Source organism: Squalius cephalus (genome assembly GCF_949319135.1).
Source record: "Squalius cephalus genome assembly, chromosome: 3".
Taxonomy (NCBI): domain Eukaryota; kingdom Metazoa; phylum Chordata; class Actinopteri; order Cypriniformes; family Leuciscidae; genus Squalius; species Squalius cephalus.
In genome coordinates, this window is record NC_137124.1 from 38,130,377 (window position 1) to 38,154,856 (window position 24,480).

The 24,480-nt window shown below is 38.6% G+C and overlaps 1 protein-coding gene across 2 annotated transcripts in view; it reads right to left on the minus strand.

Moving 5' to 3' along the window:
* Window positions 1–8,765, minus strand: part of nwd2 (NACHT and WD repeat domain containing 2) — a 73,203-nt gene extending 64,438 nt beyond the window's left edge. Inside the window, exons 1-2 of one of the 2 annotated variants that reach the window (XM_079867303.1) lie at window positions 8,693–8,765; window positions 5,304–5,475 (exon numbers count right to left, since the gene is read on the minus strand). In XM_079867303.1, coding sequence (XP_079723429.1) covers window positions 5,304–5,454 — 151 coding nt within the window. In that variant the 5' untranslated portion in view covers window positions 5,455–5,475; window positions 8,693–8,765. Of the gene's footprint in view, window positions 1–5,303; window positions 5,476–7,598; window positions 7,877–8,692 lie in introns of those variants that run through there. The other variant, XM_079867302.1, reaches the window with a different exon arrangement.
* Window positions 8,766–24,480: the final 15,715 nt, after the last annotated feature.

Genomic DNA, 24,480 nt, shown 5'->3' on the forward strand with positions numbered 1-24,480 from the left:
AACGCCTTAATAGTTTATGAATATTGGTGTCATTTAGAATCTCAAGCAGCAAGCGTGCATCTCACTCTCAATGCTGTGTATGTTCCTGTATATAATCTGGGTTAAAGCCTTTGTTCAGTCCCTCCCATGGGGCTCTCACATGTGTCTCCAGCAGCACGGGCTCTGAACGGATGGTCGCATATAGATGAGCTCAGTATTGATACAGCTGTCTGATGCTGAAGCACAAGACTCTGAGGGATTAGGTGAGGTCGCAAGATGGAGGACGATGGAACGAGAATTGCTCCCCATCAAAGGCGCCTGACCAAGTGTGCTTAACGACTGAGTGAAATCCCATCTGTGACTAAAACACGTTGCTGTTGGCAATCCATTAGCTACATGGAATTAGTAAACTAATTACCAAAAGTTCAAAGGCAAAAAAATTATCTGAATATTCAAAGCACATAATTATCCATCATTATGAGCCATTTGAGTGTTTTTTGAATGCAATGCTTATGAAATAATGCTGCATTAAAGGTGAAGAGTGTTAATCTTTTCTATGTTAAAATACTATCAACGTTTAACATGCTGATACGACTATAAATGAGCAGTTTGATACTCCCGAAATGTATCAAACTGTTCGTTCAAACTGTTCGACTATCCCAAAACAGCACTACTGACTCAACCAAGGATGTCTATCATAGCTTAAGAACGATATCTCAATGGCAATTGCTCAGCTGGCATAGGTCTGCTATCTTTGCTCATGGGAGTTGTTTTTGAGCCAATCACTTGAGCTGTAATTTAATGCCATGTGACTAATCACTTTGGAGCCTTTGAAAATGAAGTCATGACAATGCTAACTGGCTGATGTCTCCAAGAACCCTTCCAGTTTTAAAAGTGCATTCAGTAGTTATTTTGCTAGCGCTAACATTGCTGTTCTTTGTGTACTTCAAGTAGCGATAACACAATAGTGTAAGATACTGTACTGCCATCTACTGATGTGGATCAGTACGATTGTCTCTGAGTTTTATGTAAATTAAACTGATACTAGTACATTTTAGAGAGCGGTTTACACAATAATTACCTTACTGAACCAACAAAAAAGGGCAACTTGGGCAACACTACTCAAATCTTTCTATCTTGTGTATGCCATACCAATGTTTATGCTTGTGTTTTTTTCTACAGACCTTTTCTGCTTCTTAGGCCGTACAAGTACTGATTTTCCCATTGTCTTGACTGGTAAAGGACGATAATACGTGTGTTCCATTGTCTAATTTTAGCTCTTCGCATCAGCAAACAACTCTACACTATTAGCGTATCTACAGAGGCTGCAGCAAATGAGCGTGAAACATTGCGTGACCAAGTTGACATTTGACAAGCATTGAGGGGGTGACCCACACTTTACATGTTTGAAACCCATTTTATAGAAAACTAGAACAGTCTTCATCTAATGTGACTGTACACCATTCAGAGGATTATTTCTTTATGCGTAAAACTTTTTAAATTTGCACTGCACTACTAAAAAAATCTACAATGTATTTTTTTAAAACTGTCATAAACAAAGAGAGATACTTTTCAGCCACAGAGCGTGTCATTATGACATCCACCAACAGCCTCAATTGAACCTAAAATTGAAATAGTAAAATAGAATTTTACATATATAGTGACTTTTTCAGCCTAGGCTCATTGGGAAAATGTGCCAAGGTTATTGGTCCATCGCGTTTTTAAAAACTGTACACCTACATTAAACCCTAAACCTACCTAATAAGAGTTAACAAAAGCAAATGTGACATAAAAACGCAATTGCTGAAGCAACCATGCCCTTTTAGCTTGATTCTAGTCATCTCTGAGCTCTTTTGTCGTAACTCATGTTTCACGGGATTCGCACCTGAGTTCTTCACATCACAAGAACAATTCTGTACCAGCTGAGCAACCGAGCAAGCTTAATATGTCAGAAAAGCCAAACATATGGAGCTGGTGATGCAAACTCCAGAGTATTCGTTGACAAATCGTGCACAATGGTAAGAAGTGTTTGGAGGTCATAATATAATATTTTGCAAGGAGCTGTGTGAAAATAAGTCTATCATAACAGACATTATGATGAATAAAATCATAATTTTGTATGAAAAGGATAAAATGAGCTTGCTGTTTTACTGCCTCCAGTGTTCATTTCTTTTGGAAACTGCAGCGGTATGTATTTGTACAGGTACGTATTTTTCGTTTTGCGCAGCACTATAGTTGTATTGGTACATATTTTGCATTTCGCAGAAATGTTGCCTCAGGTACGTTTTTCTAATGAGCCTGTGTTGAATGAATTAATGAATGAATGAATGAATTAATGAATGAATGAATGAGGCATTTATATATGTACTACTGTACACCCAAAGCGCTTTACAATCCAGTCAGGATTCACTTGGATGATGCGACGGCAGCCACAGTAAAACGGCGCCAGTGCGCTCACCACACACCAGCTATAGGTGGAGATGAGAGAGAGTGATAGAGCTAATTCAATGGAAGGGGATTATTAGGAGGCCATGATTGGTAAGGGCCATTGGATGTGTTGATTTAGCCCATTTAACCCAGCATTGAAAACAATCTGAATACACCATAATAAATCACGATGGCTAATACCACGCATGCTGTTATAACACGGTGGCGTTAAATTCAAGGTCCCTAAAGCAGAATAAAACTCCTGCACATAAAACTCTAGTTGCCCTTGGTTACCCTACAAAGAGACAAACAACAATAAAAACGAACATATAAATGTTATCACATTCATTTCCTCAAAGCCTCAATCTCAACCTCAGCAAGACTCCAGCAACTGCTCTCCTAAATGCCCCTAGTAGACCCCCTAAATCACAGAGCTGACTTCTCCAATAGCTCTAACCCAATTGAAATCATTCCTCTCATGTCGGGGGATGTATAAGAGTGAGAATAGTAAGACATAACAGTAGTTATGAGTCTCTGTGTGCAAGGCCAACTCCCTTTTTGTAAATCTGTGATGTATAAATTGCTCCCTCTAGTGCTTAAGGGGGAAGAGCATTGCACCAAAGCCCAGCTGGCTTGTTCAGCCACTAAAAGTGTCATTAACTCTCTACCTTGACATCACCTCTAAGTTGTGCATCTACAGGTTCAGTACATTAGATTCCACACTCCACCTCACACTCTCAGTCAGCACACACACCGTCACCTCTGCCTCTCTCTAAACCATCTTCAAGTAGTGGACTTTCCAGGGCTTTTGACTAGAACAAAATCTCTCTAATCTCCTATTTCAGCAGAAAATTGGCTTCAGACTCACTCTATTTACAGTATTCCAGTATAAGACCAAGTTGCACTGCATAAATTCATTGAAGGTTGAATGTGATTATACAAAATGGTGTTTGAATGTGGAAACTATTTTATTTTAAATTAAAACTATTTAACTTAGCTGAAATTGGCTTCATTAAATGAAAAATAAAACTGAAAAAATTAACAACCATTTCAAGTGGGTTTTCCGAAAAATGCCATATGGCTGCAACTGGCCAAACAAACAAATAGTCCTGCCCCAAGCTCACACATTGGTTGAGCCAATGTTGCTGTATCGGCTGGTCAGGATACTCAAACAAACTGAACAGTGTTTGACAGCACTACAAAGCCACAGTGTTTACACTTTTCAGGTAAATCAATCTACTGCATGAATTACTTATTTATTGTCTCTTCATATTAAATTAGGGTATATGAGGAAGTATTTAACATGACACATTCCAACTTATAATTTAAAATAATTACAAAATAAGTAACTTATATAATAAGTTTGTTCACACTTTATATATGTTCTAACATTAAATATCTACAAAATGGATTTACTGTGTAGCTATGTTCTGGAAAATTCCCACGTTTACTGCTAATGAGTTTGAGGTATGTTTAGAGTTATGGTTGGGGTTAAGTATATTGTAACAAATGGCAAGTACATAGTAGTTATAATATATATATATATATAATGGATACTATTATTTACCAGTAAATAATGGCCTGTTTTTTTTATTTATTATTATTATTATTTAGGAATAATGCATGTAACCACATCCATGTGCATTAGGAACGAGTGCATCTACAGGTGGAATATGACGAGGTCGCCTACAGTATGTTATAGCTGCGTTTTTGAGGAGTCTTTATCGTGAATCCTTCAGCTTGAAAGGTCATCATTTTAAGACGTCCTTGCGCCGATCTAATTTATTCACCGGTATCTTCCCTCCTTTCACTTCATTCTCACCTCTCTGCGCTCATTTCTCCATTCCTCTTTCTCTATCTCCCTCCTAACCCATTTTATACTTTCCCTTGGCTTGTTTACTCCTAGATTAGAAGACTATTTTAAGGTCTCCCTGCAGCCCATATTTAAATCTATGACTGCATACTGTATGTGCCGCCTAGTTCCCCTGGCACTCATTAAATCTGAGGTCAATTCTAAGCAGCCCTGGGTTTAAGCCTTAAGATGTAAAAATGAGCAATCGATGGTGGAAATGATGACCGATTTCTCAGGATAGGAGTAAGAAATTCCCACTCTGTTAAGCACAACCACGAGCAAACTGAAGACTAAGAGCTCCCCTATATTAATATTAGAGACTGTATGACTGTAAAGCAGCACAGTATTTTGTGTCACGGTTGCTTGGCCAGTGTTTTTGTGGACTGTTGAAACCCATGTTCAGTGCTGAGACAGACGGCTCCACTAACTGCTGTCACTGCTGCTCTTGTCAAAGCACACGGGACAGCGGTCCTGCAGACATTAGCAATGACCATATCTCTGAGGATGGCAGCATGTGTTATGAAACGGCATGATGTGGAACTCTCATTGCCATCTGAATTCATTACTGAAAAAATTTTCATTAACACATTGGATGATAAAGCACGTCTAGCACATCACTCGCGCATTAACAGGTGTCAGTCTGGTTGACAGAACAGTGTGTTTGTGCACTGCCGTCAGTATGGTCCTTGGGTCCAGGTGATTCTCAAGTTCTCATACACACATATCCATGCACCTGTCATGAATAGTCTAAACTATTTAGAAATGAAAGATATTTGATCTTAGGAACTCCAAAATGGTGCCTCGTCATCACATTGGCAGAACCTTCTGGAGAACCTCTAGGCCCAATTTTAAAGGTAAGTTCTCTGGGGAATTTGCAACATTGAGAACTCTAAAGACCATAAACGGTTCCTCCAGTAAGCTCATTATTAGGAAAGGATATTTGGTGCACCTTTAAATGACTTCTTTGAGTGTGGCACTATGAAGAACCCAAAGTTTTTTTTTTGTTTTTTTTTTCACATTTACAGTGAGGGAAAAAGCTACTTACCATCAGGGTTGGCACAGATGAAGACCCGGACGCTCCTGCCCGTGGGGACATGGAACGGTGGGAGTGCAAGTACGTTCCCACTAATGGCTGCCTTACGCAGAGCAGATTCACGGGGACAGGGCTGCCTGCTGCCCACTACGGACGGCCACATGGGTGGCGACTTCCAGCGAGGCTGCAAACAGAATTTAACAACTTTAGAAATCCAGGACTGGAATGGATGGATGGTTGCGTATGGACACACAATTTGGTGGAATCTCTTTAAGACTGAGAATGTGGTCACATTTGCTAAACAAACTCCACGATTGTCAATAGTGTAATGAATAAAGCACAGTTGGCACTTTCAACCCAGGCAAAATTCTGTTGTCATTGTGATGAATCTGAGTAACCAACTTGAACTAGTTACAAAATCAGTGTGGAGAAATCTTTGAGCCTCACTTCAAATTTCGTGTGGATTCCTATTAAAATGCCTGGGTTTCGCCTGTGGAAATCTGCTGAACAGTGGTAAACATGACCGCACCTTGACAATCAAGCACTAGTTTCTATTCAGAAGCAGTTCCATTTGAATTTACACCGCAAAACTTACAGCAACCAGTGTAGTCTGATTCCTGTAACAATTACTCTCGATACAGTTCTTTTAAGTTTATCAAAAATATAAAGCATGGCCAGACTCCCAAAACAGTAGTCTTATGAGCTGTTTTGTTTTAATTAATAAAAAATTACATTCACACAGTCAAGTGTTTGGGATTAACAAACATATGTATTAACGGGTGTGACTGATGTCAAGTGTCTTTTCAAATCTCTATTTTCGTAACCATAGTGACAGTGGCTTAATTCGGAGCAGCATACTAGATTTGACAGATGAACTGGCATCTAGATTGGATTCGTTTATTAAATGTTGAGTAAGGTTTTCTATGGCTCGTAAGATTTTCTAGATGTTTTAATCTTTTAAATATTCCATGTTGTGCAAGCATAGGCTACTAAAGGCTACATCGTAGAAATAGTAAGAATCGTCAGTTAGAATGCTATTTGACTAAAGAAAAGATGGTGGCGTCCATAACACGTAAATAGTTTAACACTATTAAACAACCTTATTTAATAAATGACTAAATACCCGTAAATTGTAGCCTAGTGAATGAAGTTCACGATTCCGCACAAGTTTACTTGATTGTTAGTTGTTAAAATTAAAGGGAGGCAGTTTGGTATTAAAATGAGGTTGTCACTGTGGTTATCACTGAACGGATGTGTAAAAGTAAGCGCATAAGCATTCTCTTAACGATTTGCAAACTTATCTGTAGCTGTGTGAACGTGGACAAAACAAATAAGCCGGTGTTACACCTTATTCTAGCTGTGACCCATCGAAATTCTGTGACCGTAGTAGGCGTTATACGGTAGGGGTATGGTCAAAGCGTCAAAACGCTTGATTGCGTTCCAATGTGCTCTTGTCTTTTTCCAGCTCGTTTTTAGAACGCTGTCAAGTTGAAAGAAATTCCCCCAAATGTTGTAGGCTACTTAATTTATTTAAAGATACACATTTTGTTAGCTGTATGCATTTGAATGAATGAATGCATGAATGAATGAAATGGCATTTGTATCTTACTTAGTTGATTGTATTTTACTTAGTAACTGTAGTTAGGGCCAATTGTTTGCTAAAAGTATAGGCAAATTAAAAGTCTGTGCAAACGTTCTTTGTAATTCCTATATTACCTATATTTATTATAGAAATGCAACATACCGATGAATACAATTACAAATCGGATTTTTATTTATTAGCCTACTAAGAGGAAGAGCTGTCAAGGAAACTGAATCGTTAAAAGGAATCAGAATCGCATCCAGAATCGATTCCCATTTCTAATTAATTGTAAATGACTTATGTTTGAGCAATGCCTGCAATTACCTTTGTAAGAAGGCACACTAGAGCATGTAGCCTACACTTTCTCACTTTATCATTATAAAGTGCTAATTTCAGTGTGTTATTTTCAGTGTTAATGATGTAGCCAGAAAACGCGTAAACGCACCCGGTCACGAACTGCATCTCCGCACAAATGGAACGAACAATCGATAAATGTCTGTCTCAGCAAACAACGAATCTTAATCCTTGTTTCTAAGAGTTGAAGATAGATTTGTCTTAGTCGCGTTTCATGCCTTAACATTACACCTGAAACGCATCCGAAGACGATAAAGTTGCGCGTTGATCGTACAGTAAAGCCAATGCCAAACAAAATAAACTCAGCCGCGCTTCAACACACACCGAATGCAGTCAGCATGCTTGCACAGTAACACACTTGAAGTGCTTACGTTCATCCTCTTCATCCTGAAGCCGTATCACACAATATCCGAGCAGGTATCCACGGAAATCAGCGGAGACGGCGATACAAACGCCCATTCAATATTTTTTGACCGAAAATCAGTCCCAGGGGACCAGGAGAGTGACGGTCGCTGGCCAAACCCCGGCGGTCCGCATCCTCCTCGTGCCGTGTCTCATAAAGCTCCGCGCAGAGCGTTTTCTGTCCGCAGTGCTTGAGGAAAACACAAGTGAGGTGACAGAGATGAGAGTAGAGGGATATTCCTCTCATCGCCAGCTGTCTCTTAATGCGCAGCGGCGAGCAGGAGTACGAGAGGAGGAGGAGGAGCGCTCTGAATTCATTATCAATAAATGCTTCTCTTTCGCAGCGCGCTGGAAGTTTAAGTGAATTGAATTAAACGTAATTGATTGGACTGCATTGCTGCTCGCGCTCGGGGAAATGCTCAAACCTCGCCTATTTTCTTCGCAAAGATGGACCAAAGAATGCAATTGTTTCGGCTATTGCGCAGAAATAACAAGTGCTACATTTTTTTTATATAAAACAAACATGTTCTCGTAGATTACAGACAGAAAATAGCATAAAAAAAGACAGCAACATTTCTCGTCTCCCATCCTTGTCAGGTCTGCTGGCTGGTTTTAGAGGGTTTCTGACCACTTTTCAGCTGGTCAGACTGGAAGACCAGCTTAAACCAGACAAGACAAGCAGTTTAAGCAGTATATATAGTGCACTCTGTTCTTTGGCACATTTCAAATATCACTCAGAACAGAGATTTATCTTGAGGTTAACCTGGACAAGTCCACTGCTGACTGCAAGCAAATGTTATGAACTTCCAGAGAAAAAGCTTAAAATTGCATGAATGCCTTGGTTAGTCATGACATTCAAAGTATTCAAACTATCTATCTATCTATCTATCTATCTATCTATCTATCTATCTATCTATCTATCTATCTATCTATCTATGCAAAATCTGTAAAAAGGCATTTCATGTGGCTTCAAACCTATGAAATAGAACAATTATTTGGTTTGGTTATTAAATCAAACATTAGTTTAGTTAATATATATTGTTAGTTAAAATAAGTAACTTACTGTTCTCAACGATTGCTGTGCTGTTTCCTCTCTGTGTCCTGTTATCACTGTGCTCTAATATAAAGGGCTAGACCCTCTGCGTGAGGCGCACATGAACACTGCGAAAAGAGAGGTGCTGAATCTGGCAACCAGCAGTGGCTTAACCTTTCTTTCCTTCCCTCTTCCGGTAAAGCTGTAATCCCTCCAAGGCGGAAGGAACTGCCCTCTTCTGATTCCAGTTCGGTTTTGCAGCCCCTCTCGTAGTGGTGTTGGCCATGTTTGGGTGGTTAGTGCTGATCACAGAGCAGTGCGAAAGATCCTAACCTCTCACATACCGAGCAGTGTGAAGCTAATGTGGTGGGGTTTTGTTTAAACAGTCCCAGCATGCCATGGGCAATTAGGGAAAGTGAAGTGTTGACACACACAACATCTTTATGGATCCCACCGAATGATTGCAAAACATGCTGAAAACACTGCTTTGAGGTTTTGTAGTAACAGCACAAGTTGAGCAAAAGCACACACAAACAGCCTTCATTCTGACCATATAATCTACATCTGCAATAATGTGGATGTATCATTATGCATCATTACAGAAGCAGCCATGCAAAGAGAACAACTCTATAGGGACAATGCGGTCCTTTTGAATTATGGTTATCTAATCAGACTCAATGCTTTTTTGAGAATGCCACACCAATGCATTACAGCTTTTGAGAGTGAATATGTTTGTTTGTTTGCAGAAATGCAAATTTCTTGTGAATGGAGATATAATTTGTACATAAAACATGTGCAATGAGCTTTACAGAGCGAGAGACAAGCAAGAGATAGCATAAGTAGGGTTATGTCTATGTCTACAGTATATGTGTGTGCGCACACATGCATGATTGTGCATTCATCCTCGTATACCGACATTGTCACCAGAGACACCCACTAGCCAATGAGACCCATAAATCAAAGCCCAACTTCCTTTCTTTTTTCCCATGCCCGTCCTTTGTCTGCTCAAAAGCACCCTATACAGCTGCTATACCACCAGCACATCCTCGCCTCAAGATAACCCCTCTACAGATCGATACCCTCAATCCCCAGACAAATGCATGCACAGCTTCCATAGCAGGCCAGAAAGAGGCTTTGTCTCCCTCTCTGAATCCATTGAGTGTGAGAACATTTTGCCCCAGTCTGAGATTGTAAGAGAGTCAAGGTGAAAGTGTGTGACCAAAGAGAAAGTGTCCGAGGATTTGTGCTGAAAAGACTTTCATTGATGGATGACCCATTGACACTTTAGCAATTTAGGAGAGAGTTTAACAGAGTGGAATAGATTTTGGCATGAAATACATTTGCCGGCCGAGTTGAGAAAGCTAATATGTGTGGACAAAAGTATTCAGAGTCAGACTGATGTAATTTCTTGTCATGTTTGTGAAGTATTGGGGGTGTTTCATAATGCAGTTTTCTTGTTATGCTGGAGTATTGAGCCACTTTGTCTCCTGTTGTATAAAGGCATTAGCGTAATTTTGTTTGTTGTGGACTTCGGGAAAAAATGCAAAAACACAGAAACATTTTGAAAGACGCACAACATGGAGAGATTCAAGTGGAACTATTTTTAACACATAACTATGCAGAATTAATGGTGTTGTCTTCAATCTGTCCTATTCAGCAGTATGGAGAGTCTGTGGATAATTCAGAACCACGGACAGCACCTTGAAGCTAGAGCAGAAGCTTATAACCTTCTGGTCTCCAAAGAGAAACCAGAATAAGTTTTTATAACAACAACTCAACCTGGCAAGTCTAGTGGAAAAAAAAATCAAAAACAAACAAAAAACACTTTAATCACAAAGCTGTCTACAACTGGAAATGTGTGGTGCATGTTCAACGGACAGACATCTTGTTTCTCCACATAAGTTTATTTCATTTACTTATATTTGTACATTTCTGGTAAATTCTGATTTTTTTCATGTTAAAGCTGCTTTATATTCTATATTTTGTCTAATTAGGTTACAATTAAAACACTAAAAACTAAAATATATATTTTAAATGCTACAAATGAGTTTATCCATCACAACATTATAATGTACACTATGAAAAATGGATACTCATGTTGAAAATTACATTTAACTCTTAGTGTTTTTAAGGGTTAACTTAAAGGGTTAGTTCATCCAAAAATGAAAATTCTGTCAGTAATTGCTCACCCTCATGTTGTTCCAACCGCATAAGACTTTCGTTCTTCTTCGGAACACACATTAAGATATTTTTTTATGAAATCTGAGAGCTGTCTCACTACTTCATAGGCTTCTAAGTTATTGAAACTTGCTGTCCCAGAAAAGTTTGGAAAGACAATGTTTAAAATAATCCAAGTGACTACAGTGGCTCAAACATAAGTTTATCAAGCGACGAGAATACTTTTTGTGCGCAAAAAAAAAAAAAAACGACTTTATTAAACTATTCATTTTCTCCTATGTGGGCCTCTTGAGTGAGTTCACGTAGTGTAACCAAGGGGGTAATCCATCAGCCGGAAACCGAAGCTTCCCTGGGGGCCGCCATTGATTAGCGGACCCCCACCTGCTGTTAGCATTCCATTGACTCCCATTCATTTTGGCATCACTTTGACAGCGAATAACTTTACATCTGAGGCGTTTAAAGACTCCATTTGTCCATTATTTATTTCTAAAGAAACACGAAAATGTATAAAAGGCTCCATTACCTTGTATCTTACGTTATGGCCCCGTAGAAGCAGTTTTTGTAAAAATAGGCTAACGATTGCATCATTACCACGCAACTCTCTGTCGCACAGTAGAGAGATTACCGTATAGACAGGAGGAGAAGCTCGCAGGGAATCGGGGGGACGTGGAGGCAAAATGACAAAATAATTCATCAGAATACTTAGCAAAAGTTGCTCCTGCTCCTAGCTCATGGACACCTCCAACTCACACTCTCCATCTCTGGAAGTTTCGGAAGGGAATGATTCAGATTTCTCTTGGCACAGCTACTAGAAGACAGGTTGCTCATGTCACATCTACGTCGTCAAGCTCAGTTTGAGTCTGCGCAGTACGCTCAGCCATCAGGAAGTGAGTGCTTCTAATTGACTTCACTTTTCTCCATTGAAGTCTATGGGGTCGTTGTGTCCATTTCTTTTACTGTCTATGAGTGTAACAGCGCAGCGCTTCTGGGTTGGCCGACGCTGGTCATGTGTGTGATGCGTGTGACATACAACACAGAAGCGCTGCGCTGTTACACTACGTGAACTCACTCAGAGGCCCACATAGAAGAAAATGAATAGTTGAATAAAGTCATTATTTTTGTTTTGTTTTTCGCACAAAAAGTATTCTCGTAGCTTGATAAACTTATGGTTGAGCCACTGTAGTCACTTGGACTATTTTAAACATTGTCTTTACTAACTTTCCTGGGCCAGCAAGTTTCAATAACATAGAAGCCTATGGAGGAGTGAGACAGCTCTCAGATTTCATCAAAAATATCTTAATTCGTGTTCCGAAGATGAACGAAAGTCTTACGGGGTTGGAACAACATGAGGGTGAGTAATTACTGACAGAATTTTCATTTTGGGGTAAACTAACCCTTTAAAGTGAGCGTTAAATTATGTAAACTTATTGGGGAAATGAGCATGCACACAATTAATTAACCAATATACAGATAAATTAAGAACTCTTTAATATCAACTGGTAATGAAATTATAACAAAATGAAAAAGTCATTTAAACTCAGCTAGTGCCTTGTACTAATGGAGTTACAGAAACATTTTTAATTCCTTACTGAATGTATGAATTGAGGGATATGAGTTTAATTATGGTTATTAATCGGTGACCATTTCATCAAAAGCAGCTTGTACCCACTACCTTTGACGTATTAAAAAGGTGTAAAAAAGCTTGAAAATTAGTATTGCGTCTGTTTTTGGACAATTTATTGACTTTATAAGCTGAACACCACTTTTATTCTTATTTTTACATTTTTTATTATTATTTTGAAATTATTTAACTGTGTTTTAATGTATTATTCTCTTCTAATTTTATTTCATTGCAGAGTATTTTATTGCTTTATTGTTTTTTAATTGGTTGGGGTTTTGTTAGTTGTGCTTATAAAACTGCAGAATTTCAATTTGTGTTGTATGTGTATGTTATCTGTGCATTTGTTATATATGTGTAGAAAAATCCAGAATTTCAAAAAAGCAGCTCGTAATGGCAAAAAATGCTCAATCAAATGTCTCTGGATGTTAAAATATGTTCTCAAAACTTGTAGGACCGATATGCATCACGTTTATTTGTAGGCAGGTTATGCAGTAGGCTAACATACTCATCCTTTGGCTCTGGAACAAAGTCAGTGGAAACTCTGCCCGGTTCTGAGAGAGGTTTGTCGATTCCCTAGCCAAGCACTGACTCTGGCAGGAGAACCAATACCATTTTGATGGAAAAAGAGTAATTTTCTGCCTCTGTAAAACAAGACAATAGTCATGCCTAGCCAAAAAACACAGACTTGTGACGTTAGAATCAAACCTCCCCAGAAACACTATTCAGCCAATTCTGTTAATTCATTGACTGCAAACATGCTCATCCATTCTTCTTTGAAATGGAGAAACAATTGGTTCTGGTCGCACTAAATATGGATTACAAATCTCAAACGTACTGAAACATCGAGCACATTGCCAACATGTGAGAGCCGAATAGCCCATCCATACAATGAAATGGTTTCGCGTGCCAGAATTTCCCAGCACTCCTGCTAAGCATGCCTGCTAATCCTGTCAATGACTCTGCAATCGTGAATGTTTTTGTTGAGCGTTTTTTATGTGCCTCACATGCCGATAAAAGCCTGAATGATGAATGAGATCCCCTTTACATGCCAGGGGGAAGTGCCGACCTAATCTAGCTATTAGCAATGACAGGACAAAAAGTGTGTAAGAGTCCTCGGCTGGGATTAAGAGACGCCAGTCAAGGCGCTTGCATCACCTTCTGCAGCAATTGAGTTATAATGATAAAATTGAGGCATTCCAACAGGTTGACTGGACAGATGTTGTTTACATGCTTTACACTTATTTTCCCTCCTGAGAAAAGCCATCTGATAAGTAAATAGACATTCTGATAGCAGAGAAGACTCACCCTGATGTGTTGTCATGACAATAATTGTAATGGCGAGGCATATAGTGCAGCGAGAAAGATTTCGGCTCCAGACAATTGAGTGTGGAGTGAGAGAAGGAGCATGTGTGTGTGCATTCAGCAACCTTCTATACTGTAGTAATTGTGGATGTTCTTATACTCAGAACTCACAGGCCTTTGAGGTTTCACTTTGCAGGTCATCCCACATAAACATACATATAAACATTAGGTAACACTTTATTTCGACGGTCCACTTTAGACATTCTACTAACTTTAAGTAACTTTGCAACTACATTTCAACTAAAGCCAGGTTCACACTGTACGATTTTGGCCACGGTTTTGGCCATCTGAGACAAATGCTGAGAATCCTAAAAGATTCCTCTGATCCTAGGCCAAAATCTGAAGTCTTTGATCGCTAGTTTGACATGTAGACAGCTGATTAATGACCGTTGCAACCAAATGTTACATCAGACGAAATTATGGCAGTGTCAGAAGATTTGATGAACAGTCCTTATCCTTCGACAACCTTCAAATCAAAAACCAATAGGAGTGCAGAACCTGATGACGCAATTAGTGAGACAACAACAAACCACCACTTGTGCACAACCAAAGTATGCACCCAAATGCAGCTCATTCACCGAAAGTGTCCCGGATTCATGACGTAAACTCTGGACGAGTCTTCTTGCGTTCATCTTACCGTACAGTTTCACATAAATGAAAACTGAGATCATAAAGTATGACATGGCGGGGATCATGTTCTACATTCTGACAAGCAACAGTCGTAAAGGACTATTGTAAATCGTATGTGTACACCCGTCTTAACTCTCATTTGAATATTTAGTAGACTGTCTGCTAGTGCTAATATCTGCTAACATTTTATTTTGATTCTCCCCCCCACCAGACATTTTACTGACTATAAGTAACTTTGCAACTACATGTCAACTTATTCTACAAACCTGAACCCTAACACATACCATAACTCTAACCTAACAGTCTACTATAGTCTAGTCTACTAATACTCTAATGAGAGTTGACGTGTTGCAAACTTTCAGCTGCATGGCAACTGGCAAAATCATTCATGGTGGATACTCTCTACCCATTAAAATAAGTATATGTAACTTTCAGATTATGATGCTGGAACAACAGCCGGTTTTATCTGTTCAATTGTAAAAATAAGTTCACAACAAAACATTTTTGTGCTACCTTGATATCAAACAATTTCCACCACACTTGTTACAGACATTAAACCCTCTTTCTGTCACAGCATTGCTCACTTTGATTTTAAGCAAGTGGGATCCTTTTGAAATATCTATTTAAACTCTTGTTTCCTCAATCGTGTCACTAAAATACATGCTCAAAAAAAAAAAAAAAAAAAATCAACAGAAGATAAAAAAGTCAAACAAATGATCCTTATAATATTTTTTTCATTACAGCGTTATAAGCAGTGTTTTATTGAATCTCTCTCGTGGAATAGTGATTGTGAGATAACCTGTCTTGTTTCAGAAAACCACTTATGCAAATGAATTTTACATTACAATTGTACATTGCTTAATGAGCTACAGAAAATGATTTCCCAAGAGAGAACCACAGATATTGAATGATGGGCTTTTCTTTTATTATTTTAGGTTTGTTTGTGTGTGTGTGTGTGTGTGTGTGTGTGTGTGTGTGTGTGTGTGTGTGTGTGTGTGTGTGTGTGACAGAAACAATGTATAGTTCTAAAAACATGTATCGCTATAATATTTATGTGAACTTATAAAAGCAGCTTGTTAGCGATTTATGTTTATCAAAATGAGCATGTGTGTGGCTGACAAAGGCCTTAGATTTGAGTTTTGGAATGGGATACCTTTTGGGCATGATGCAAATGTAATATTTATTTTCTGGAGTGCAGCTATTTACCGTTTTTGTCTCTGTTTCTGTTTTCCGTTTCTCTTTCTCACGCTTCTCCCTCTGTCTTTCTCTTTCTCTCACACACATACGCATTATACTCAATTGGCAAGTGAGTAAAATATGACTATGGGGCAGAAGAAGTGGGTTGTTTTGGCTTGCCATTGTGACATTTAAATTGGACGCCCTCAGCTCAGTCTATGGAAGTCATTACTGACTCACTACCACAGGCTGTAAAGAGTGAACTGGAGATAACAGTGAGATTTCACAGTTCAAACTAAGTTTCATCCAGGTTTAGAGGCAGATAACCTGGCCAATGAAAATAATTTAGCTAGTTTGTGAGTCACTGCGCTCTTCATTACAATCTGCATTCGATTTACGCTATAAAGGGTTATCAGGGTTTAGTTCTTGTTTTAAGACTTTTAGCTTGAGCCTGAATTTATGTCTCTATAATAAAGGAATACTTAAAATAGGTTTAAAATATGATATTTTGATCCAAACAGTTGGTTGCCATTGAATTTCATTGTATGTTTACACAAAAAACATCATACAGGTTTGGAACAAAATGAGGGTGAGTAAATGATGAGAGAATACAATTTTTTTTGAGTGAACTATCTTTTTAAACAATTAAGTTATATATAAAATAAAAACATGTATAAACGTTAGTGCTGTCATTCGATACAAAAATTAACTCACACATGTTTTCTTTTTTTTACATTAATTAAATACCGTAATTAAATTCTTCATAAAAAATGAATCTATTTTTGAAATACATGTTGCATATGTTTAATCTTTTTTTAAACAATGTTTTGAGGTTGTAATGTTTAATCAGAATGTCATTACTGGACCTTCAGGGGAAAGTGGCAGACTTGTCTCTGTTGATGTAGGCTGGACTCCAATCATTTTAGTCTGCATCAACTCGGCCCCCGCAAGCTCACATTCATTTGCTTCCACATTTTTATGATTTTAGGTTGAATAATTAAGTGAAATTCTTGACAATTATCTGTTGGCATGAAAATAAATTGCAGAGAGAAGCTAATGACATAAGTGATTGAACTTATAGCAGCAGGCCTGAGCGATGTGCTATTTTTGCCATCCTTTTAATCAGATCAGGTTGAATCTACATGGACTCATGGGAGAATATACCTTGCTCTCTCTTTCCTCACTTGTAGATGAAAGTAAACCTGTTATAAATTCTGTAAAGACAGTATTTGCATCTGAATTATCCATACTGTCTTTCGGACGAGACGGTCCTTACTCTCTACAGTATGTGGTCATTAAAAATCCCATGGTACTTCTCATAAAAGAGTTGGGGTGTAACCCTGGTGTCCTGGCCAAATTCCCTCATTGGCCCTTATCAGTCATGGCTTACAAATAATCCCCACCCACTCAATTGCTCTATCAATCTCTCTCTCCTCTCTACCTATAGCTAGTGTGTGGTGAGCCGTTGTACCGTGGCTTCCGTCGCGGTGGTTGAGGAGAGACCGCCTGATTGTAAAGCACTTTGGCTGTACAGTAGTACATAGTAGATCGCTATATTTGTCAGCGTTAAAGTGTTAGTTAACCCAAATTTTATCTTTTACTCATCCTTACATCATTCCAAACCCATAAGATGTGCTCTCAAAACACACATGAAGTAGATTTCTGTCCCTCCATTGAAAGTTCATTCTACCAAACTAAAAGTAATCCATATAAATTGAGCGGTTTAATCCCAGTCTTCAGAAGAGACACACTTGTTTTGTTTTTTTGATCAACAGATTTAATTTAGGCTTTTATAAACATTGATCAACACACATACACAGAGCACATCAAATATGGTAAATGGAAACTCAAACATGCTTGCTTGATGGACAAGAACTAATGAGGTTTGTTTTAGCACGTCATGCAAGCATGGCTGAGCTGCCGCTGACCATATTTGATGAGTCAAACTTCTGACTTTCAGTGGAGAAAAAAAAAACAAAAAACTCTGATTCACTAAAAATATTTTCATTTGTGTTTCAAATAACAATTTTTATAGGTTTGGAACGAGGGTAAATAATTGATGACAGAATTTTAATTTTTGGGTGAACTATTGTCACACGTTGGCTATACAACGTGCACGATGAGCAGAGTTGGAAACAAAACATCTTTATTGTAATCCATAACACAAACAGGAGAATGTTGGAGAAAACAACCACATAAAACACTGACGATGGAGGTAAAAAAACTAAGGAGAACTCAGGGCATAGGCTATATACAAACTGGGTGTAGCGCTGTGTACTCAGGAACAGGCTGAAGACTCAGAAGATGAAATCCAAACAACACTTTAATAGTAACACTCAAGAAACAGGCAGGGAAACTCACATTAACACAGTGTGTGTATTACAGTGACCAGACAAGGAGTGCAGGAGAAGGAACAACTTGAGTAGTGAACATAACGAGCTGACGCACATGAACTAATAATGAATGTAACCAAGGAGACAGATGAGTGGCGGGAAACTAAACAAAGAAACATGTGACAGATGAAAACACTCAAAGTTCATGAACAAAACTAAACTGAACATGACACTGGGTAATTAAGGTAGAAACAGAACAGGTATGGGAAACTAATTAACAACCGTAGAAACAAACCAGTGGCGGGGAAAATGAGAACAAAGGAGACAGGAACTAAAAAAACAAACAAACAAAAAACAGAACATACACGTGTCAACTATTCCTTTCAATTACTAGTCCAATCATTTGTAGATTGAATTCCCTTAAAGTTGTAAAGTGTAGGCACTATAAAAATGTTTCTGTTGTTTTTTTGAGCACACATAGTCAGTCTAAACAATTGCTTGTGTTTATCTGATTATGTTATTTCCCAACCTGACAGATGACGGGAGTGTTTGAGAAATCTGAATAGATTAAAAATAGTATTTCCTTCTTTTTTTTTTAGTTTGTTTGGTGACACTAGTGCTGCAGAAATTACATACTTAAACAATAATTGTCTTTGCACATGCATTACTGTACTTTTTCTTTAAACGATGGTTTTATTGTTTTTATACAATTCCTGTAACAACTAAGTTTGTGACTGACATGAGGTTTTTTTTTTTTTAAATATATAGTCCAAAAATAGAACAGTACATGTGTGTTTGACAAGGCAGGATGAAATCTCTTTTGACCTTCCCTGTCATAAATTGCACAGAATGACCAAATGAAGGCGAACAGGCTGATGAGATTGTTCTCCTTTCTCCATCCCACCTCTTGATCTGATGACAATCACAATGATTGGAGCTGAAGCGCTTTGTGAATGAGTGCACCTACTTCAATTAATCATGTCAAATACGATGCCTTTTGATGTTGATGTTCCCATCAGCTCACTGACATGTGGATGACCTTTGAATAACTTTTACACATCTGGAAAAACAAAACAAAACAACATCATTCCATCTTTGAGATCTTCAATCTTTTAATCAGGTATTGTTCTATAGAAACACTGTTGGCTGGTTTAGGGCGGGTGAGCCAATCGTGGGTAACCTCCTCCTGATGCCTAAGCTGTTCCCATGGCAATGGGGCACCTGTGGGTTGCAGGCTAATCTGAGTGAAAATAGCATACACCCTGCGTTCCCTTGATGAAACCTGTAACTGACAGGCTGAAGACCTGCGTATTACTTTTTGACTTCTTAGACTTTTGTGGGAATTGTTAATACGAACCTTTGCTGCTATAGTATGACAAAACATTGAGTATAAATTGTCCACAAATCAATAAAACCTTTTTTACATTCTTCACCAATTTAATTAGTAAGACTGGAATGTGATTCCTCTGTGAATTTGTTTCACAAAACAACCAAACTTGAACTTTAGTGAGTGCTTAGCCTCTTTAGTGTTTTCTCCCTTTGTTCTTTTTTTTTTTTTTTTTTTTTTTTGTCAGAATAAGCATTAGAGAGAAAAGTGTCTAATTAAAACTAAATCAGACATCAGACTAGACATTCAAGTCCAAAGCCCAATAAATTAGGTAGACCAGAGAAGAACTTGTATAAACAGAGCAGGCAGAAGATAAATGATGTCTTACAACAGTGCTGTATAGCTGACTTTAGAATAAAAATGTGGGGTAGCTTATACTGTACTTCTAATTATCTTTCTGCTCTGTTACACCTTTGCATTCATGTTTCCTCTTTCATATTATTTTACACAAAGACTTTGATCTTTCTTTCATCTACAAAACACTCCAACTCAAGTAAAAGAGGGAAAACATGTTCGCACTACAAATATGTAAATGTAAAAGAAACATTACGCACCTATAGACTGAACATAATAAGCATACGACGTCACCATTTTCACAAATTCACATCTTTGTAGGTCACATGGAGACGATAACGGTATCGGTTTCAAAAACCCGATTTCAAAAGCTTGGGTTTTCAGACCACTAAAACATTGTTGTCGTGTAGGTAAACGAACGGCCAAAATGCATAAAAAGTTCTCATTTAAAACGCTGTGCAAACTGGCCAGATAAGGACTAGTCATGTCATTTTAGGGAAGTGTTAAGGTCTTTTTTCCCAGCTGGAGGTCAGAGCAGAGAGCGAGACAGAAGTGCCCTTTAGGTGCTTGATTGCAGATCAGTCCCAGCTGATGAGAGAGCTTCAGATGAGATGTGAAGCACCTGGCACTGGTCCTGAAAAGGTGTCATGGTACTTGATGCAGGTAGATGTGTTCACTGCACTGAAACTGGTGTTTATCACTATGCTGATAGCTGCCACGCTTGCCTTTGAGGAAAGGTTAACCATATGCCTCATAACCACACGCAATATCATATGACAATATCAATATGCCTCATAACAATATGAGTTATTTGACTCACTTAAGATTTATCTTACGGAGCATATGGTTTTATGAATGACTGACATAATAATGAAGACAACTAATCTTACATTAGTGTGTGTATGTGTATGTGTGTGTGTTTGTGAAACTGATGATTCAGAAAGATCCATCTGCTGTCTGACAGAGAAGTATCCTGAGTGTAGAAACAGACTGGCAGCTACATTTTCAAAAGAAACAATTGCAGAAGATACCGAATTTGCGATATACACAATATTATGGCACACACTCAAGGCTATTTCTTTTGTGCTACATTAAAACTTAAGGATGACATTATTACATACACTGTTTTGTCGCTTTGTCGATAACAGATCAGCACAAAAAGTGGATGGAAACATGTCTAATTAAAAACAATATTTCACTGGCATAGCCTGAATTGTAAGTGTACCGTATATTCATTTCATAACATTATGCAATTTATATGCACATCATTATACAATTTAAATAATTGATTATTTTGTTTCATTTTATATAGGCCTATATGTAATTTAATATAAATAATTATTAATTTTATTTTAATGAATGAACAGTTTATATTAATTTATAAAGTAACATCGATAACTACTGGCCTGGCATCCATGACACAGCATTTTTGGTTATTTATTCATTTTAGTCAGTTCGATCCGATCTCTCTCTCTTTTAACACACATTTTTTTGTGCTCATATTGGTTAATGCAACATAAAATTTCAAACCTCTTTGGAGGTTAAGATTCTTAGGAAAGACAATTAATTGGGCAGCAGTGAGCATGTCACACTAAAATACCTCTAAGATTTAAGACAGAGGATTTTTCAGAGGAAAAGTAGCTCGGGTAGCCTAGGTCAAAAAACACACGAGGAGAAGCATTAGGATAATACAACACATTCGCAATCTGACGGGATTAGCATTACCTGAGGTAATTTTTCCAGACCTTTTTCCAGAAGGTAAAAGTCGCCGTAATTTCTGAGATGGCACATTTGGACGGGACTAAAATCACTGAAAATCTATGGTAATAATTATTTTACCCCACTTCTCTATGTAAAACTATTCCAATCCTTATAGGGGTTTAGACAGCAAAAATGTGGTCAAACCCTTATAGTGTGTAAAATGGCCACTTCCTGTTATACAAACACTGGCACGCTTCATTTCTGAGCTATAGAGCTCTAGTCAGAGGGAGGGAAATGAAAGCTTGTATAACCATCAGAATTACCCTACAGATGTTATTTTAATAGTTGTAATGCTGTTATGCCTCAGGCTCGCTGTTATTGCAGCCCTGCTCTAGCATTTAATTACTAATAGTCACTTAACAGAACATCATGTATTGGCTGGTGTTGAACAAATGAGAAAGGCAAGGAGTCTGAGAGACAGAGCTAAAGGGTGATACTTTTTTGTGTAAATTACATGACAATAACAAAAGACAATGCACCATCACTTGTAAACAAATTTGCACTGGTAAACCCTTTTTTTTTTTTTTTGTCTTCACATTTTGCGCAGTCAACACTTTTCTAGGCATTGAGCTAGACCTCTATTACATATCACTGCCCAGAAAAGGCCTTGCAGTTGTTCAGGTTAATGCCAGACTTTCTCAAAATCCTGTGTAAATATATGCTCTGACTCTTCAGCTTTGCCTCCTTCCTTTCTGTCAGCTTTCCATTCACACTTCTCATGTGCCTCCTGCTGTTTTTCCATTAAATCATCAGTTGTGCTTGTGGGCTAGGTATAACTTTTTAATATGTTGTGCTATGACCATTGTAGCTTTTTTGTCTCTGAAATGAATTTTCAATTGATATTCTCAGGGGAATTCGCTATATGAATGATGCGGCTCATTCTTGTATAAATACAAGACCATTTGAACTATAAAAAATTAACGTGATTGTGTTTTAAGGAAGTATTTCTATAAAAGATTAGCTCAGGAATTTGAATATGTATTAGAATATTTAGAAGCAAGAGAATGGAACCTGACAGGATGGAAATAAAAAGCTAGAGTTAGCCATTGAGGAGTTTGACAGTTAGCTTACATGAGGGTGTAAAATTGAAGTTAATTTTGTATCATATAGTTATCTCTCTTTTTATTTAAAGTTTAAAAAAAAAACAAATCAACGTACACCACAAAACATCACTGGGTTTAAAAAGAAAAAGAATCCAAGCTATTATTTCCTATGTTTATGCTGTTGTTTTCATGTTAAAAATGGGGCAGTTGTTTCTTGAATTCATCTGTTTGCTCTTTCCTCTCTGTCTCTGAAAACAGAGGCTATTTTTGGCTGACCTTGCAGACTCTCACGTTTCCCTTCTCAATTCAGTTAATCACAAAAGGGGACAATATCTGAGCTACATAATGAGACATACAAGCATGAAAACACATGCACATACAGCTAATCAGTGGAACAACAGACTGCGCTTTGCTAATGAGTTTCCACTGGACAAACCTGGTAGTTTGACAATACAGAAACACACACACACACACACACACACACACACACACACACACACACACACACACACACACACACACACACACAAACACACACACACACATACATATCAACAGATACATACAACATACACAACTGTGGAGTTAAAGCATGCACAACTTCTTGGGTTTCTATGTTTTATTCGGACATTCCATAGATGTAATGATTTTTATACTGTACAAATTGTATATTCTATCCCCCTACCCCTAAACCTAACCATCACAGAAACATTTCTGCTATTTTAGATGTAAAAAAAAGATAATTCTGTTTGATTTATAAGCTTTTCCCCCACAAGGTCAAAATTTACTGCTATTACTATGCTTGTGGGAACATTTGATTTTGCTGATGCTATTTACAATGTATTTTTCTCCAAAGTGAGTTGAAATGTAGGGAAAAGCAGTGATAATCATCTAAAATCTTCCAAAATAACAGAATTTTACAGCAAGGGTGTTATGAATGTAACTTTGCTCTTTGTGTATGTCTAGGTTAATTATATCTGACTTGATTACAGTAAGTTATACATTTACAGTACAAGGGTAATAGGTGCTAATATGTCAAAAGGATTTCTAAATAAATTAACAAAAAAAAAAAATATTACAGTTCCCTTTCAGTCGCTCACGTTCGATGTTGTCGACTGATCAGGATCACACTTAGGCTCCCTAAGGCTGTCATCTTCGAGTATTGATAAAATGAGATAATGCACACATTGGTGTGCAAGCTTTGCATCCACGCTCCGCCCTGCAGCGCGGGTATAAATACGGAAGTGGATGCCCCTCAATCCTCTATCACACCGCAGCTGGTGGAGCTCCCCGTTGAGCGTGCTGGTTCCTCTGTAATTGATTCGGGGCCCCTCCAGAGGACAGGATTCCGACTGCAGCATCGGAGGGTGAGCTGAGCTCTGGAGATGACGACTCGGCTGCGTTATCCCCTTCGGGGAATGTAACGTTGCCCGACCCAGATCCAGAGATGTCAGCTATGCTGAAACGGGCCGCAGAGGCTGTCAGGCTTGCGTGGAATCCTCCACCATGTCCCGAACGGTCTCGGTTGGATGATTGGTTTCTCGGGGCGGGCCGCGCTGGTTCTCAGCCCACCGCCACAGTGCCTTTCTTTCCCGAAGTGCATGGAGAGCTTACCAGGTCGTGGACAGCACCTTTCTCTGCCAGAGACTGCCTGAGTAGCTCCTACCCCCTCACTACCCTTTACGGAGGAGCGGTGAAGGGTTACAAGGCTATCCCTCCAATACAGCGGTCTGTTGCGACACACCTGTGTCCAGCGGCCGCTGCCTGTTTGATGGGGGATCCTTGTCTCCCCTCTAAGGCCAGTGAGTTCTCGTCCGTTCTTACGGGCAGAGCTTACAAAGCCTGTGGGCAAGCTGCTTCCTCTTTGCATGCCATGGCGTTGTTACAGGTCTACCAGGCCAAGACACTCATGGACATGCATGAGGGTAGCACAGACCGTGCCCTCGTAGGTGAGCTACGCACCACAGCCGACTTCGCCCTCCGGGGTACGGCCGTTGCGGAACACACTCCACCATAGTGTTCCAGGAGTGCCA